Below are 19,765 nucleotides of genomic sequence, written 5' to 3'. Positions count from 1 at the left end.
CTTGGGCCCTAACGCCCAAGAATAAAGACTTTTGCTTATCTTGACTCTGGCTGATTCTAAGGTATCCAGGGTCAAAGTCATCACACTTGATGTATGATTCTCTTTGGGAATGAAGGACAAATAATAACTAGCTTTTACTTGAAAGATCTCTTCCTTCAGATCTCTGGGTTTTCACAGTTGAATATTTCCTTTACATAAGATGTCACCCTACCACTCTTTTATATGTGTTTCCTTTAAGTTGTATTGCTCCCTTGCTGTCTAGCCATGATTTCTATCTCAACAAGACTCAGTTATAATGATGAGTTTATTGTTATCTCCCTGCAATAAGATCTCTGGCTAATTTTGCTTATTTTTAATATTCTGAAGCTTGGTATACTATAACTTTGACTTCTTATTCTCTTCCTCTTCCTCCTCTTTCTCCTCCTCTTTCTCCTTTTCCTCTTCCTCCTCTTCCCTCTTCTCCTTATTTTCATCCTCCTTCTTCTCTTCCTCCTTCTTTTTCAACCACCACAACCACCATCATCACCACTCCATTGCTAGTATTGCTGCCACCACCACCACTACTATACTACTAATACTACTACTACCACTGAATATTTTTTACTTGGTTTATAAAACACTTTACTTATGTTTTTCAATACGCATCATAACCTAAAAGTAGTCTGGGCAGATAAAATTACTTCCATCTTACAGATGAGAAATCTGAAATTTTGAAAAGCAAAAATGGCTTGCCTACTATGACACAATTAGTAAATTAACATAACCAGTATTTAAAGCCAGTTCTAACTTTAAATCCAATTTTCTTTCTTTTTTTTTCTTCTTTATATAACATAGGTGCCCCTGTGGTATATTGAAATCTGACATAATGGATATTGTACTTTTTCTCTTTTCATTTATTGAGTTACTCTAGTGTAATTTTTCTTTCTATGTCATTCTCTACTCCATCTGTCTTAAGTATTTCTAGGTGAGTTTCTCTTTCTCTCTTTTCAATATAAAGCGCTTTTAACTCAGGTCAGCCCTTTATTAGATAAATGCATACTTTCCTACTTTCATCAGATATTCTCCTAGATAAGATCTCATCATCCTTATACCTTGGCCTTATATTATCAATCTAAATCTACTATTTACTCCCCTCAAAGTTCAGCATAAAGCTTATCACATATTTAGTCCTATTGTAGGCAATGGTTATAGTAATGGAGACATACTGCATCTCACAGAAAGTTTCTAAAGTGGTTATTATCAGTGGTATCTATAACCAATGTTTTAATGAGTTTAATGGGTAGGCTGTAATATATGATCAATGTGGAACTCTGAAGAACCAAAGAGGTAAAAGATTTTATCAAGAATATCAACAAAGTGTAATAGGAAGAGAAAATGGCTGCCCATAAAGCAAGAATTGAAGATGATTGGTGGGGGGCAGAGGGAAGAGGGAGAAGGGTTCTCTACTGGTACCATTGCAGTATCACAGGAAATTAAGGAAGGTTCAGCACTTTGGTTGGACCCCTTGTGTCAAACTGAAGGAAGAATATAGACAAGATTTACCCCAGAATGGAAAATCTATGATTTATATCAATGAGATTATAGCTAAAATTGAATACTTACATATGAAAATACTTTTAAAGAAGCTATACCCCAATTTTATCTGATAAGTGTGACTATATAATGGTTGTTGCTTAAACTAAGGGAAATGCCGTTCTTGAATTTAAACTACTTATGGATTATACAGGAAAAATAGACACACACTGAGGGAATTGGTTTTGAAAAAGAGATGGGGATATTCTAATAGTACATCTCATTACGATGCCTCCCACTGCCTTGACTCATAGAAAGTTAGCACTGGAACAGAACCTAGTGATATTATAGAGCAGTCTCCTCATTTTATAAAAATAGCTCACATTTATTTAGTACTTACGGGTTTACAAAATGTTTTATATAATTTATCCTATCTGATTTTCAAGTCAACTTTATGAGATAGGAACTATAAGCACTCCTATTTTGACAGATGAGGAAATTGAAGTTTCATAGAGTTAAGTGCTGTGTCCAATGTCACTTATCTAAATCATAGTCTATGGGAGGATTTAAATACAGGATTCTAGCCAGTCTACTACACATGGAAGGAGTTACCTGTTTTGGGAAAATGATAGAATTCTGATTTCAAGGTTTTTTTAAAGTTTTCATCAAAACCACTCAATTTTCAGAAATTACTATGTTTCAATGCACATTCAGTATTGATAGTTCTCTCAGAAGGCAGATGGCTTTCTTCATCACATGTCTATTGGAATTGGATTGAATCACCTCATTGCTGAAAAGAACCAGGTCCATCACAGTTTATTATCACATAATCTTGTTGGGGCTGTGTACAATGTTCTCTTGGTTTTACTCACTTCATTTAGCATCAGTTCATGTAAGTCTCTCCAGGCCTTTCTGAAATCATCCTGCTAATTGTTTCTTATGAATAATAATATTCCATTACATTCATATACCAGAACTTATTTAGCCATCCTCCAGTTGATGGGCATCCACTCAGTTTCCAGTTTCTTGTCACACTACAAAAAGGGCTGCCACAAACATTTTTGTATATGTGGGTCTTTTTCCCTCTTTTATGACTTCTTTGGGACACAGATCCAGTGGTGACTCTGCTGGAACAAAGGATATGCACAGTTTGATATTCCTTTAGGCATAGGTTCAAATTGATCTCCACAATGGCTGGATCATTTCACAACTCCACCAATAATGCATTAGGGTCTCAGTTTTCCCACATTCCCTACAACATTTATCATTGTCTTTCTGACAATCTGAGAGATGTGATGTGATACCTCAGAGTTGTTTTAATTTCCATTTCTCTAATCAATAGTGATTTAGAACATTTTTTCACATGACTGTAAATGACTTTAATTTATTCATCTGAAAATAAAACAAATAATTCCTAATTCAAAACACTGAAACTCACTTATATTGTGATTTATGAAAGATCAAAGTTTTCAGTATTTCAATAGTAATTTAGACACAACTCATCTCCCTTTAATACAACAGGAAAATAATTTTACAAGCTGAAAATTATTCTTTGTAAAGCATTGTCAAGCCCTTGGAAATTCCTATAACTTTGTATAATGTTATACAAACAGATAACAATCTTCCTATTTCAGCAATAAATTCAAAAATAGATCAGCAATCTCATAACACAACACTCAATGATGATTTATTTTTAAAGTATACACTTAAAGAAAGATAGAAAGAAAAATTTAAAGTTATGGGAATCTTCTAAGATAAAAACTAAGATAAAAAACAATGCTGCTGCTAGAATTTAGAAGCGGATAGATTTTTTTTTCTTCTTAGTTATTCCTAAGCTATTTTGATTTTCTATAATTGATTTTTTTTTATTTGATCCCATTGGAAGATGATAAAAACAGAGCAAAACTTTGATAATTGCCTCAAAAACAGGAGGAAAGATACCGCTCATGGGACAGGTAGGTGGTACAGTAGATAAGAGAACTACCCCTGAAGTCAGAAGGACCTGAGTTCAAATGTGACCTCAGACAATACTTCCTTGCTGTGTGGCCCTGGGAAAATCACTTAACCCCAATTGCCTCAGACAAAAAAAAATGTTAATCTAATAAAAAAAAAGTTTATTTAATAAGTTGGTTATCTAGAAAGTCTTAATTTCAACTATTTGTGTTAAAATATTTCCTGTTTATTAAAACAAATATTAGAAACATTGTTTTATCTTTGATGAGTTGGAAACTTTGAGTTTCCATCAATTAGAATTTCAGTTTTCATTGTCCAGCACTCTAGGGATGGGAGAATGTTACAAAGAGGGTCTCTCATCAGAAGAAGAGGATCTTTTGGTAGATCCTCTTTAAACTCCTTTTAAAATCTTTAAACTCTATAAACTTCTTTTCAATCAGAGTAGATAATAAATGCTTGTTGGTTGATTTGTTTGTCTTACCTGATAGGGAGTAACAGAATTTCAGAGTTAGAGGATGACCTAGTCTAACAGTTCTCAAACTTTTTACAATATTAACACTAGGTTTACATTGTTGTAATAAAAATATTGGAAACATTTGCAATCTTAAAAATTAATGAAGCCTGCCCCCCAAAAGCTTTTCTATGTGGTAATTGTTGTGCTGGTAAATGGTGACAACCATCTGCAGGGGAGGCATGGTGGTAAAAAGCATGCAGAACACACTTTCACATTTAATCTGCTTTGTTAATATTTCCAAATCCTTTCTTAATCCTAAACAATCAACAAAGTAATATACTAAACCCTAACCTGTAGTATTTGTAAATTTCTGAGGTGTAGATCCTCTTACTATAAATTTAACAATTTGCTCTTGGGAGCCATTCAAACTGTTCCAGCATTCTCCTAGCTATTTTTTATTGGGTATTAAATTATCAGAAATAAAAATGTCTTTGTATTATTATGAAAAGTTTTGGAAGATCCTCTGAGAAGATTTTGGGGACCTCAGAGCTCCTTTACTCTCACACCATTCCTGACAAATCGTCATCTAGCACCTAACCCAGTACTGACACACAGTAGGTATTTAGTAAATGCAATGTGGATAATTTTTTTTTTTTTTTACAAAGCTCTTTACAAATATTAACTCATTTTATTCTCATTACAATCTTGCAAGAAAAGTGCTATTAAGGAAACTGAGACTGACAGAGGTTAAATGAGTGTCATAAAGCCAATAAATGTCTGAGGATTGATCTGAACTTGGGTCTTCCTGATTTTAAGTTTGAAACTCTCTATCTACTGAGCTATCTAACTACAATATTATACATTATAATAATATAAATAAGTTATCTATACTAGGGGTTAATAATCTGATTTCTATAAATACTATGGATAGAGTTCAAGGAGATCTATGAATTTGTTGTTTTTTATTATTTTGGTGACTTAAAAATCATATATGATTTCCTTTGTAATCTTTTATATTTTCTTTTATGCATCCCTGAGAAGGGATCCATAGAGTTCACTAGACTGATAAAGATACTCATGACAAAATTAAGTAAATAAATAAAATAAAAAGTGAACTTTTGATTTATAGGGAAAGAGCAGTCATCATCTACTGAAGGCTTACAACATGACCATACTACCCCTTTGGAAAACTGCAGAGGATATGACAAGCACATCTCTTATTCTTAAGGAATGTGTTTTAATGATAGATACAGGAGGAAACACAAGTGTATATAATGTAAAGTACATATGCATACATGTTCATGGAGTCAAGTGTATAATCACTATTGTAACTGCCATGTGACAATTAATTCTCAATTCTTTCACATTCCTCCTAGAGATATAAGCCTTCTTCTTGTCATACGTTTCTCCTAGCCTCCTGCCTCTCCATGAAGTGTGATCTATTCTATTTTCCCAGGAAATAGTTCAAATGTATTGCCAGTATTTTTCCATCCAGCCATGTTTTGGGTATAAATATAGGATGGAGTGGGATTGAGGAGCTGAGATTACTTCACCATGTTCTCTATGCTACTTTACATATTGGCTATCAGTGGTGTCCTCAGCATAACTCAAAATACAAGAAACTGTGAGCAAGTCTTGTTAAATTGGACTTTCACTTTTGGGCTAGTGGGAATGGACTTTGGGACTACTGAGTTCTACCTGATTCTGACTGTGTATGCATTAATAAAATCTTCAGTCTTATCAGTATCTCTTATAAGTCACTTCCAGCAACTTATGATTAGAAATTTGAGCACTGACTGTCTTGTCTGAAAGATGGACACAGAAATAGCTCGGTGACTTAGGAAGAAATTATTCACTGCTCCATAAGCATTCTCAGACCCAACTGTCATGTCAGCTCCTTTAAGGGGAGAGCAATCTTTTTTTTTTTTTTTTTTTTTTTTTTTTTTAACACTGAAACTTCCTAAGATATCATAGGGTTTATTGGCCAGATTTCTTTCTTCTTATTATTTTTTTAATTTTTTTTTTCCTGAGACTGGGGTTAAGTGACTTGCCCAGGGTCACACAGCTAGGAAGTGTTAAGTCTCTGAGACCAGATTTGAACTCTGGTCCTCCTGAATTCAAGGCTGGTGCTCTATCCACTGCACCACCTAGCTGCCCCCCAGATTTCTTTCTTAAGAACCATGATTTGAATTCAAATCATTGTGACTCGCATTGACTGGCTAACAGTGGATCCCAGGCCAACCCCAAACTGGTCATTGTTTGGGCCCTGATTATCTCAGAGTAAATGTAATTAGGAATTTATTTCTGTTTTAGCCATAAATGTCTAGGGTCTTCCCCTCCAAAAGTAGATTATTTAATTATTTTGACTAGGTTAAAAAAGGACATTCTTTGCCTCAATTCTTACCTCTCCTTAATTAATGAATGAGCATTGTCTCAAACTGAGATCTGTTAAAGACTTCAAAAGGCCAAGGTCTCCCAGTGCTTTCAGGGTCATCTTCAGTTATCTTGATTTGTATCTTGCCACTTGACTTACATGATGTCAATGTTTAATTGCAATGTCTGAATTTAAATCCAACTTTCCTTGCATGTCATGGTATCACCTCTCTGATGTCATGGTCCTTTTCAAAAACAAAGACAAACAAGTATTTAGCTCAAGTGCTTAATAAATGCTTGTTTATAATGATAATGAAGTGGTAAATCAGACAGCAAATATATCACCTTTAACATTTTAATAAAGGCTGCCTGCCAAAGTCACTCAAAAATGATATTACTTATGGAAGATGATGGGAGACCTGTTTTTTGGAGACAGGAGAAATAATGCATATGTGAACATTCTATATTGGCCTTCAGCAGCTTTGGGCAAGTAGGGAAAGGCATTGATGGGGATCAGTTCAACTTTATAATCCCACCCTTTGTGGTGGTCTTGGGTATCCCTAATTTGCTATGTCCAGTTAAAAATCCAAGTTAAGTCAAACATCCAAGGTTAATCTGTCCATGGCCCATTCCAACTTTGCTGATCTCCTTTTGGGTTATATCCTATAATAGCATTCTGCTTCATAGTGTCTTTCTCCTCACCTCTTCTCCAAACTTCATGGCATATTTCTCATTCTTATATCAATTTGCTCTTATCCCTTTTAAGATTTAGCCTGCCAGTCAATAGTATACTTCCACCTCTAGGAATATTTTCTTTCTTCTGGTTAATTGTGAATTCCACTAGAGAACTTGTCATTTTCATTGTTAATTGTTAAAACCCCTTTCCTTGCTATGTGTTCTCCCAAATCTATTTTATATTTACCATTTCTGGTATTTTTATATTTTGTCTGTAACCTCTTCTAAATAAATCTACCTTTTGCCAAAGAGAATGACCATTGAGAACTCTTCATATGACGAACCCCAAAATTTGGTGCTGAGTCCCAAACACATCAAGATGACATTGTATGGGTACAAATAGATGGTGCAGTGGATAGAGAACCAGACCCAAAGTCAGGAAGACCTGAGTTCAAATCCAGACTCAGACACTTAACATTTAATAGCTATGGGACTCTAGGGATTTAACCCCAATTGCCTCAAAAAAATGTGGCCACAAAGCAATGTGGTTCCAAGAATTGGGCTTGGGGTTTTGGTGTTTTCATCATATTCAGTTCTAGGTGCACAGATCAGAGTGTCCAATATAGAAACTTAAGTCATGAGGATTGGGGAGTCCAGAAACTAAGAGTGGGTATTTCAAACAATCCAGTTAGGATATCTTAAAGAACAAGAATCTGGGAAGCTAGCTCAGTGAGGATTTGAACTTGAACTTGTCAGAATTAATGCTATGAAGGAACTGTGATCCTAAGTCTTCTATAGGGTGGGTTATACTTTCCCTCCTCCCCCAGATCCCAAGTATTCGGGGAAAGAATTTTAATACATTTTTTTTATCATATCTTTGAATTAAATATCTCTTTGTAAAAGCCAACTATATATTAAGTGGTTAAATGGAACTGGGGTGCTAGTTAACTAGCTCCTCAAAATGGGGCAAACATAGTTGAGTGGCAGGCTCAAGCCAATGGCTAAGAGAAACTCACCAACTGCTCACTGACTTAGGGTATGAGAGAAAGTGAGAGGATCAAATGTAATAGAGCTGGCCACTAAGTGGCATTTATCCTTAGCTCTTACACATGCCTCCTAGAGATATGATAAACCTCCTTCCTGAGCAATGCCATGTTACACAATTAACTATGATAAGTTTAGAACAATGTAAGACATGGGGAATCTCAGAGGATCTGGAGAATGTCCATGTTATTTCATACTGAACCTCTTGAGCGTATGGATAGTATAGACTTAGGCAACAGTCAGACCTGAAATAGTAGAAAGATTCACTGGTCACAGTGAGATTCCAAAAATAAAATCCTGAAAATTGAATACATAGAATATTTCAAATATCTTGCTTAAGTTAATTGGTGGATAAGTTTTATTTCCCTGGACAACAGTTTCCTCACCTATATAATGAGGGAATTATTATCTAAATGGCCTTTAAGGTCCTTTCCAGCTTTAGATCTAGAATCTAATAAGGATGTGTCTCTAGATTAGAATTACTTGATTCAAAATTCTTCTTCTAAAGTCTTGTATGGTATGAGCATATCTTAAAACTGTGTATATCTGTACTCATTATTTTGCATTATTGTGGTAACCAAATTAAAACAATCTTGCAGAGTTACAGAACCATAACAATTAAACACACCCACACCATATACACAAAAATCCCACAGGTTTTTTTATTGAGGGACCAAGGTATTTTCATTTGCCAAAAGAAAATATTTTTGTTACTGAACTTTAGTATAACCACTGAACTATTAAAAAAAAAAAAACAACAATTTGTATAATGAGAACTCTATAGTAATAATAATGGCAGAGATAAATAATACTTAAAATATGTGTATATGTTTACATATATATATTTTTTTTCAGAATCATAGATTCCTTGAGTTCAAAGGGATCTCAAAAGTCTCTTGTCCAAATCATAACTGAAAAACAATTCCTTCTATATCCTGCCTGCCAAATGATTGTCTTAGATCTGATAAAAGACCTCCAGAAAAGGGTTATTCACTGCTTTCCAAAGCACCACATTCCTCTTTAAGACGTCTCTTGTTAAGGAAATTTCCCTTATATTTTAAATCATACTCTGCACATTTTACCCTTTGTTCCTTATTTTGCCCTCTGAGCCCAAATAGAGCATTCTCTTACAAACGATAACCCTTTATCAGTATTTATTTTGGAAGGTTACCAAATTGACTGTGCTCTCTCATTTTCTCTCTATATCTCTGGCTCTTTCTTTATCTCCTCCTCCTAGTCTCTGATTGTCTCTGCATTTCCCTGTGTCTCTCTCTTCCTCTTTCTTTCTGTAGATCCCTCTGTCTCGGGTATTAACATTTTACCAGAACTGGGCTAACCTTCCCTGCTGAGATAAGAAAGTAAATATAGTATTGTATTTAATTTATACTTTAACATATTTAACATGTATTGGTCAACCTGCCATCTGGGGGGGGGGGAAGGAGGGGAAAAATTAGAACAAAAGGTTTGGCAATTGTCAATGCTGTAAATTACCCATGTATATATCTGGTAAATAAAAACTATAATTAAAAAAAAAAAAGAAAGAGAAGAAAGAAAGTAACTATAGGACTACAGATGGAAAATTGTCTATTTCACTACGGGGGAAGAACCTTATATTTATTTATTTATTTTTTGATCATAGAATTTTCCAGAAGTATCAACAATAACATAAATGGCATACATGTGGCACAAGAGAGTGGGGATAATAAATGGACATCCTCCTTCTTTCACTGGTATCCATTCAATATAAAGAATTCAAAGATGGCTTCAGAACATTGGGTGGATCCCCGAGAGAGATTTATGGGAGGACGAAGAAGAGTTTTCACAGGGTAGCCAGGCATGGATGAATTGCCATTCTGCACAGTTGAAACCAACGGTGAACAAAGTGCATTTATTCAATAACGACTCCCTGGAAAAATGTGCTAGGAAATCTGTAATTAAAAAAGACACACATTTATCTCAACTTTAGAAATTAGTTGCAATGAAGTAAAACCCTACGGAGTGATTCCCATTTTTTTTATGTACTTTGTACTTATGTATTTCAAGGTTTTCAATATTTCTCGTCACAGTTTTCCTATTTAAAAAATCCAACTTTCAAAATGAACAGAAAAACCCTCATAAATTTTACCTAGTTACAACCTATAGAACAAAGCCAGTTCTAACACCAGCGGCCCTAGGAAGCGTCCTCCTGACCGATTCTGGGACGGGTTTTCCAGGTGAGATTCCTTAGTGTTATCCAAGTCCACCCCCTCGGGAACTGCCCACCTGGAGTTTATTTATGTTGCCCCTCCCCCCCCTTTAAAAAATTGTCATCGGTGACTTTCCTGGTCAGAATAAAGGGAAAGAGTACTGTCAAATTTGGGTTCAAATTCAGTCTTCCATGTACTACGTGTGTGATCCTGGACAAGTAACAGACGATCACAGCCTTTTCTCTCTTCTCCCACCCCCTCACCACACCTTCCCCTACCCACCCACCCCATTTTACAAGGGAGGAAACTGAGGTTTAAGGAGTTCAGGGATATTTCCTGTTCGGCTTTAGTTTCAATCTCAGCAAAAAAAAAAAAAAATTAGAAGCCAAATACCACGCGAAGTCCCTTCTAGTACAATTCTCTTTGGCTGTCCCTTGAAATCAATGTTTACTGCTCCTCACCCACCCTGGCGCAAAGCCTCCTTCTCCACCTCTCAGGCAACGGGTCAAACTACAAGTCCCGCCAGCCCCTGCGGCTCGCCTCCTTCCCCGCCCCCCCCTCCCGCGTATCTCCCCTGGCTGGCTGCTGGGCTGGAGCTGGGCTTTTATCTCCTGGCTGGCGCTGGCCGAAGCCAGATCCCGTAGTCCTCGGAGACGTCAGGCTGCAGCACCCGTTCCGCTCCGCATCCTCAGCCCGCGCTCGCGCCTCCCGTTGGAGCAGCGTCCGCCCTCTCCGCACCCTGCCTCCAACCGGGCGAAAAGTCGCTGGGGGGTCCAACCCCGACAGTCCAGCCCGCAGCCCTCCAGTCTCCTCTCCGGTGAGGGGCAGCGGATGAAGTGAGACGATGGTCATCCGAGTGTTCATCGCCTCCTCCTCAGGCTTTGTGGCGGTGAGTGAAGCGGGGCGCCGAAGGGGACGAGGAGCAGCCCTGCCCGGCTGGGGGACCGCCGGAGACCGGGGCTGTTCCCTGCCCGTGACGGGTCCCCAGCCCGGCTCCCGGCGGGGCGGGAGGCAAACTTTGCAAACGAGGAGGAGGAGGTGGGAACTTGGCAGCTCCGCTTATAACCCACTCCGAGGTTGTGGTCTGGGAGGTCTGTAACTAGGAGGGACCTCGAGGGTCGCGAAGTCCCGCCTCCTCCCTCAGTTACAGGTAGGGAAACCGAGGCCCAGAGGAAGGGAAACGACGCGTCCAAGTCAGGCAGGGAGTCCGTGGAAGAACCGGCGTTTGAACCTCGAGCTCCCGACTCCCAGTCCCACACTCCTCCCTTAGGAAAGAGTCCTCCTGCCTCGTCCCTTCCCCACTTATAGGGCAGACCTTTAAAGCTGCGAGGAGTCTCGGAGGTCATCCCGTCCCATTCCTGCCTTTCACAGATGAAGAAACCGAGTTCCAGAAAAGGCTAAGGGACGGGGTTTAAATATTTTCTACTTAGAAAATGGGAGCGCTTCGGGAGTAATGAGTAGAAAATATTTAAACTCTTGTCCTCTTCGGGTTTTTGGAACCTCTCTTCTTCCCCACTGACTCTCATATCCTAGAGTTAAAACTGGATCTAATGTGACCCCCTAGTCAATCAGCAAGCATTTATTAAGCATCACGTGCCTGGCAGAAGAAGAAACTGAGGTCCATCAAGGTAACTGACATATCCATAGTCTCTCAGGGAATAAGAGACAAGGGAGAGATTGAGACATATAACTCTGCCAGAGGGGAAGGTGAAGATGTCAACCCCCTAGTTCCTAGATTTAGACTAGAATGGACTTTAGGGATGATCCCTAAATGGGATGAATTGACTTGGCCAAAGTCACACTAAAGTAGTAAGTTACCTAGGTCCGCTGATCTGAAATCCAGCACTTGGAGATCACTGCATGGGGCTGAGGGACAGGAGGATGAACAATCCCTCTCGGCTATGCCTTTTGGGAGCACATCAGAGAAAATTTTCTTTTTTTCTTTGCCCCTTGAGCCTTTTACCCCTTTTTCATTGGCTATGCCAAGTCCATTGTTTTGTTTTTAAATTTAGCTCCCAAAGGAAACATATTTAAATGGGAAGTACCTCCTCCCTTCTGTTCCACACCACCTTCCCCCAATATATTTCTGCAGCTTTGCCTGGGTACAAAGAAAGGCAAACCAGGTTTTTCCTGCTCTGTCAGTTTTTTAATGGTCACCCATAAAAATAGTTCCTCCCTTTAGTGATACCTAATAATGTAATAAGTGTTTGTATGAGCTACATATTCCTGCTTGATTTATCTCTGGCCACGCTGGACATTGATGCTCTTAATAATTTAGAATTTAGAGTTAGAAGGGATCTCAAAGAATATCTAGTCCAGGTGTCCAGAGCCCTCCAAAGGATCTCTGAATAGATTTTAGGGGATTTGTGAAATTGGAAGGAAAAATAAATTCACATCTTGATTCTCCCTAACTTCTAACTGAAATTTTATATTTCCTTCCTTGACACAAAAAAAGGTTAAGAACCTTAGATCTAATCCAGCCATATCATGTTACAGATAAGGAAATTGAATTTCTGGGAGGTACAGTGACTTTCCCAAGGTGACAGAGAAGAATACCAGAGACAGGATTAAAAATAAATCTATATAGAGAGGTAGATATAATTTGTTTTTACAATACCTTTATTTCCAAATTATTTTTCTTTTCCCTCCCTTACTCAGAGTGATTCCTTATAACAAGGAAAAAGGAAAAAAAAAAAAAAAACTTCAGGGAAACTTAGCAACACATTAACCATAACTGATAGTGTTCCACACCCATAGGATCATAGATTTAAGACTGGGCAAGACTTGGAGGCTTTGGAATCCAATTTTCTTCGTTTTGTAGATGAAGAAACAGATTCGAAGATGTGAAAAATTTGTTCAAAGTTACCCAGGTATTAAATAATAGAGATGGGGTTTGAACATATGCCATACATGTATTTTAGCTGCCATTTGGAGATAGTTGTTACTGTATGTTTTAGCCTTGGGATAAAGGCAGCAAGGAGAGCAAGTTTCATTTAAACAGCCAGAGAGTTTTCCTTTAAAAAAATTGAGTTGACATCTCATACTGCAGGAGTAATCTGTACTAGAGTTATTGCAATTTAAATTTCTTGAATGGGCAGTTAAAGTTCATATTAAGTTTATAAGCATATCCTAATATTAATAAATGCTTCATTAAGACAAGAATCTTAAAATGCCTTAAGAAATGAAGGAGTTTCACTAATTTCTTACCCTGTATTTGAGTGAGGTAATTTTATAGTGGATTCTTTCTCAAAGGGATTGGTGGAATTAAATATAGGTTGTGATGTCTTATAAACCATCATAAGCATTTTAATTACAAGAGAAATCAACTTCAGAATACTGAGGCTTTTGCCCAGAGAACAAATGGTAAGAAGTTGTCATTTTGTCTAGAGAGGTCTGTGTGAGGTTTTTGTAGTTTTGTTTCTTTTGTTGCTGCTTAGTCATACCTACTTTACTATAAATTTCCCCATTAAATCACAAATCATGTTTCTGGGAAGAGAGTCTGTCTCAGGAGTGACAATGGTTGTCTAAATGTATCCTTCAGTGAGGAAGTCAGAAGGCTTTCATATTCATCTCTGCCCCCTGTGCTTTAATAATTCTGTTCATGAATTTTTATTTACTGAAGGAAGGGAGGTAAATGTCCTCTAGAGACTCAGGCTAAGCTCAGGCCTAATTGTCAGGAATTAACTTGTCATATTAATAACTGGATTCATGGGGAATGCAAATCAAAGTAGTTCTGTATGACCAAATCTTTCTTTCTGTTTTTCAAAAGAACATTTCTTTTCATTGAAAAGAACACTGGACTGGGAATCAGGAGATCTAAGTTCTCATCCTTGTTTTGCCACTCAGTGATTCCCTGTACTGGACAAATTGCTTCACCCCTCTGGGCCCTTGGAGTTTTAAAATTTAAGCTAGGGAATATTTAGAATGAAGAACTGTGACTGGATGATCTCAAGATCTCTTATAAACTCTGACATTCATTCTTTGAGTCATGAATCATAGAGATGGAAGGGACTTTTAGGGATCATCCAGGCTAGTGGTTCTCAAACTCTTTATGTTCTTAAAAATTGAGGATCCTTTCTAAGGACTTTTGTTTATGAGGATTATATCTATCTCTATTTACTGTAGTAGAAATTAAAATATCTTAGTTTATGAAAATATATTTGAAATGTGTATGGAATGAAAGGAAGGGTCTTGGAAACCTTCAGCTTCCCTGGACCTTGAGAACCATTGGTCTAGCCCAATCTATACCCTCCAAAGAATTTCCACTCCCAGATAGTTGATAAGTGGTCACTTAAGCTTCTACTTGTGAGGTATAAGCCAATGCTTCCAGAGGCAGACCTTTCCACTAGCAAAGTTTTTCCTTGTATCAGGCCTAATCTGTGGCTTTGTAACTTTCACCCATTTGTCCTTGTTCTTCCCACTGAGGCTAAAGAGTCTAATCTTACTCTTCCTCATTACATCCCTTTCAGTGCTAAAGGGCAGCTCTTTTTCCTCCACTGAGTCTTTTCTTCTTTGTGAATTGACTGGATCTGGATAATTTCCTGAATAAAGTCCATTATTTTGTGTAGATAGGTCCTTAAAGTACATTTATTTCTTTTCTTTAGTGTTTAACTTTGTGGCATCTGTGTTTTGTTCAATATAATGCCTTACAGGTATTCTGACAGAGCTTGGCAGGAGCAGTTAGAAATACTTAGCAGTTGCATACTCACAGCTAATGAAAACTAATTATCCATTTCAATGGACTTCTGTATAAACACTGATTCTTTTCAGGTTTCAAACAATAGACATTCATTGAGACTGCCTAACTGTAATATCCTATCCCATTAACCAGTATTTCATTTTTTCTGTAATAATTCAATACTGATGTTTTTGGTGATTCTGGAGACTATACCCAAATACAGGAATTAATAATTATTCCAAGAAATAATGAGCTGTTTATAGACTTCATTTAGATCACCTAATATCTGGCTGGGCAAAGTTAATGGGGCCTTATTGCTCTCCTACTAGTTTTTAAGCCTGGAAATAAAGCCCAGTTTTTCTCCCTTAAGTAAACATAGTGGTCATATTCACAATTTCATTCTTAGTATTTGAAAACCTATAGGTTTCAGTTCTTTCCAGAAAATAGTACATATATATATATATATATATATATATATATAATACAGAAAATAGTACATATATGCAGTCTTAATTGTTCCAAATGAACAAAAATGACATGATCTTACCATGATTGGATTGTGGAAGAATAAATTGCTATGTAAGTCATTTTGGCTTTGTCAGAACCTTAGATAGTTGAGGTAAGAACATAATTAGAATTGGATTGAGCCAAGTAAGTAATTTATCAGGAGCTGCTTAAAAAGAGAAGCATTGTGGCTTGGTGAATAGAAAGTTTGCTTGGTATCAAGAAGACCTACTTTCAAATCTGGCCTCTGACATATACTAGCTTTGTCACTTTGAGCTAGATAATTAAGCTTTCAATGCCCCCAAACAACTTCAAGCTTGATAAATTGCAGTTGAGTTTCTTATCTATGTTAATGGAGGACTTTCTTGGTACTGGGAATCCCCATACTGATAATGCCACAACAGAAAAAAAAAAAAAAAAACCCAAATTGGACTAACCAGGCCTAATTTTGAACAGTGATTACAAGTTAAAATTCTTGCACCCTATTCTAATTCCTGTGACTTTAGGCAATTCTGTCATTTCCCTGAGGCGCCAGACTTCCAGTTCCGTTGTTCAGAGATTTGGGGAGGGGGAAGAATACAGGATTCTTCCATCCATCTCTAAGGAATCATCTGTCCCAGATGTATATTGACCTCTAGAGGAAATGGAATTGAAGAGATATTATATGTGCTTATGAGACATGAGGCAGTAGATACCTTCCTTCTTGAAATATATAATCTAGTAAAAGTTGGGGGAGAATGTGAACACATATACAGGCAGTACAGACCAGAGTGGCACAATGGATAGATTGTAACTTTAATTTTATATTGTGCATATACATACATTTTATATAATATATATAATATACAATATGCAGATATATATTATATTGCTTTATGTGTATTTAGATGTGTGTATATATTTATACATATACACATAAAATAGACATTTATAGTCATAATTTATCTAATGTGCTATTGTTTGTGTACACACATGCATGCACTCTTTCCATTAACAAAACCTATTTCACTGAAATAATAAAATATTCTGTGATATTGTATATATTTGAAAATTATATATATATTATGTAAATGAAAGTTGGCATAATCCTAATAAGTGGCCATTTATTTAAATATTAGACCTGTTCTGGTCCTGGAATCAGGAAGACTTGAGTTCAAATCAGATCTCAAGCTATGGGACATTGGGCAAGTCACTTAACTTCTATCTACTTTGGGGTCCTTAACTATCAAATGAAGACAATAATATCACTTATCTCAGTGTTGCTATGGAAGTTAAATGAGATGATGATATTCCCAGTTCTTGGCATAGTGCCTGGCACATAGTGGGTACTTAATAAATGCTTGATCCCTTCTGTTCCCTAGAGCATGTTAAGTGAAGTATAAACAGCTTAAGGTAGATCTGAGAAAGTGACAACCTCAGTTCTTCCCAGAAAATGGAGGCCTTAAAGTATTTGAACAGGTAATATTAATAGGCTTTTTTAAAATTAAAAGGAGGAAGTTGCAATAGTAATCAATCAAAAAATCTTTCTTCTCTTTACTTTATGTATAGCACTATACTAAATAATGGTCAGGGTGGAATGGAAGAGAATACCAACAAATCAGAGGACATAAATTTGTAGAGTGTGGAAAGCACTGAATATATTAGTCACAAAACCTTGAATTGTTACCTGGCTTAGATGTTTGGTATCTGAGTAACTAAGTCACTTAGCCTTTTTGACCTCATTAGTCTCATCTGTAAAAGGAGAAATTTGGCTTGGGTGATTCTGGTATTCTATTTACCTTTTTGACTTCTTTCTTATATATTTTGTGGTTTGATTTATCTAATTCTGAGAGTGCAAGGTTGAGATCTCCCACTATTATAGTTTTGCCGACTATTTCTTTTTGCAGCTCTCTTAATTTCTCTTTTAAGAATTTAGATGCTGCACCACTTGGTGCCTATATGTTTAATATTGATACTGCTCATTATTGATGCTACCCTTTAGCAGGATGTAATGCCCTTCCTTATCTCTTTTAATTAGATCAATTTTTATTTTTGCTTGATCTGAGATGAGGATGGCTACTCCTGCTTTTTTTGGCTTCCCTGAAGCATAGTAGATTCTGCTCCACCCTTTTACATTTAGTTTGAATGTATCTCCTTGTTTCAGGTGTGTTTCCTGTAAACAACATATAGTAGGATTCTGATTTTTAATCCAGTTTGCTAACTGCTTCCTCTTTATGAGGGAGTTTACCCCATTCACATTTATGGTTAGAATGACTAATTCTATATTGCTTGCCATCCTGTTAACCCCTGCTTATACTTTTCTCCTTTCCTTCCCTCTTACCCCCCTCCCCACTTGTGAACACCACTTGCTTTTCACAGCCCTCCCTTTTTAGTATCCCTCCCCCACCTTAAAGTTCCTCTTTCTATTTTACCCCTTTTCCTCACAATTTCTGTATTCCCTTCCCCTTAGCTTACTCCTTCCCTCTCACTTTTCAATGAAGTGGAAGAAGTTTCACCATAAATCGAATGTGTCTATTGATACACACTATGTTCATCTCCCTCCTTTCTTTCTCTCAGATATAATAGGTTACCTTTGCTTCTTCATGAGATGTAGTACCACCACTTTACCCTTTTTTATGATATAATTTCCTTTCCACCTCTAGTTTCTAGGACAAATTATACATGCGTTCTTTACATATCTTTATGGCAGAAGTATAGTTCTCAAGATTTCTTTTTACTTTTTTAGAATTCTCTTGAGTTCTGTATTTGAAGATCAAACATTTTATGTAGGTCTGGTTTTTTCATCAAGAATAGATGGAATTCATTTATTTCGTTAAATGTACATTTTCTTCCCTGGAAAATGATGCTCATTTTTTTGCAGGGTAAGTTATTCTTGGCTGCATACCAAGTTCCTTAGCCTTTTGGAATATTATGTTCCAGGCCCTTCGTTCTTTTAATGTGGATGCTGCTAGATCCTGGGTTATCCTTATTGTGGATCCTCCATATCTGAATTGCTTTTTTCTAGCAGCTTCCAATATTTTTTCCTTCATCTGATGGTTCTTGAACTTGGCCAGTATATTTCTTGGCGTTTTGATTTTAGGGTCCCTTTCAGTAGGTGATGGATGAATTTTTTCAATGTCTATTTTACCCTCTGTTTCCAAAACGTCTGGGCAGTTCTCTTTGATAATTTCCTGGAAAATAGTGTCCAGGCTCTTTTTTTCCTCACATTTTTCAGGGAGTCCGATTATTCTCAAATTGTCTCTCCTGGATCTGTTTTCCAGGTCTGTTGTCTTTCCAATAAGGTACTTGACATTCTTTTCAATTGTTTCGTTTTTCTGGTTTTGCTTGACTACTTCCTGATTTCTCCTGGAGTCATTCATTTCTACTTGTTCCATTCTACCTTTCAATGATGTTCCATTCTACCTATTTTCTTCACTCACTTTTTTAATATCTTTTTGTAATTGTCCAATTGTGTTTTTAAGTGAGTTTTTTTCTTCTATGGAATTTTTTTCCATTTCATCCATTTTATTTTTTAGAGAGCTGTTTTCTTTTTCCAGCTCACTAATCCTGTTTTCTTTAGAGTTGTTTACCTTTTCTAATTCACTAATTTTATTTCTCAATGATTTGATCTCTTTATCTCCTCTGGATAACTTCTCCAGACTCTCTTGCCAAGCTTCCCTTTCCTTTTCCCATTTCTCTTCTAGCTCTCTTGTGAGAGCTTTTTTGATTTCCTCTATGAGATTCTTTTGTATTGAGGAGCAGATCATATCCCCCTTAGGGGATTCCTCTGAAGACAATCTGCTTTTAGTGTCCTCAGTTTTTGAAGTCTGCTCTCTCTCCATACAGAAGCTGTCAATGGTTAGAGCCCTTTTGAATTTTTTTTTCATTTTGTCAGAGCCGGAATGGAAGAGAACAAATTGACAAGAGAAACAAGTGGTCTGTTTTTTGGGGGGGATGTGGCTGGATGGTATGACCGGGCTTCTTCTACAGACTGCTGGGAGACAGCAGTGAGGCACTAACAGGACAGCGCTGGTTGTGCTACATCTATGCTCTGAGGCTGTAAGAACAGGCTGAGTCACTCCGGGTGGGGGTGGGGGTAGCTGTGTCCTGAGAGACTCTAACTTTCCAGGGTTTTATTCTTCACCTCCTGTCTTTACACCCTCTTTGCTGATCCTGGCTTGCTGCCAAGATGGAGTATCCACAGTGGGGTAAAAGTCTTTTCACAGAAATGGCAGAGATTGTACCCCTCCCCCTCAGGTCTGAGCTGTGTGAGCTGCCTGTCTTGCTCTGGCTGCCTGCCTTCAGTCTGTGCCCAGTCTGTTCGACCCTCCCCGGAGCAAACACAGACCTTCTCTGGCGAATTTCAAGGATGTCTTCTGTTGGTGATTATTTGTGGGTTTCTTTTCT

The 19,765-nt window shown here is 37.2% G+C and overlaps 1 protein-coding gene across 2 annotated transcripts in view; it reads left to right on the top strand.

Moving 5' to 3' along the window:
- Positions 1 to 10,947: 10,947 nt before the first annotated feature.
- Positions 10,948 to 19,765, top strand: part of SH3BGRL2 (SH3 domain binding glutamate rich protein like 2) — a 92,380-nt gene continuing 83,562 nt past the window's right edge. For both annotated transcript variants that reach the window (XM_074310448.1, XM_074310447.1), the window contains exon 1: positions 10,948 to 11,086. In XM_074310448.1, the coding sequence (XP_074166549.1) occupies positions 11,042 to 11,086 (45 nt within the window). In that variant the 5' untranslated portion in view covers positions 10,948 to 11,041. The remainder of the gene's footprint in view (positions 11,087 to 19,765) is intronic.

The sequence above is a fragment of the Sminthopsis crassicaudata genome, chromosome 4 (genome assembly GCF_048593235.1).
Source record: "Sminthopsis crassicaudata isolate SCR6 chromosome 4, ASM4859323v1, whole genome shotgun sequence".
Lineage (NCBI taxonomy): Eukaryota > Metazoa > Chordata > Mammalia > Dasyuromorphia > Dasyuridae > Sminthopsis > Sminthopsis crassicaudata.
The sequence above is the reverse complement of the archived record's forward strand: the minus strand, read 5'-3'. Positions and strand labels throughout refer to the sequence as shown.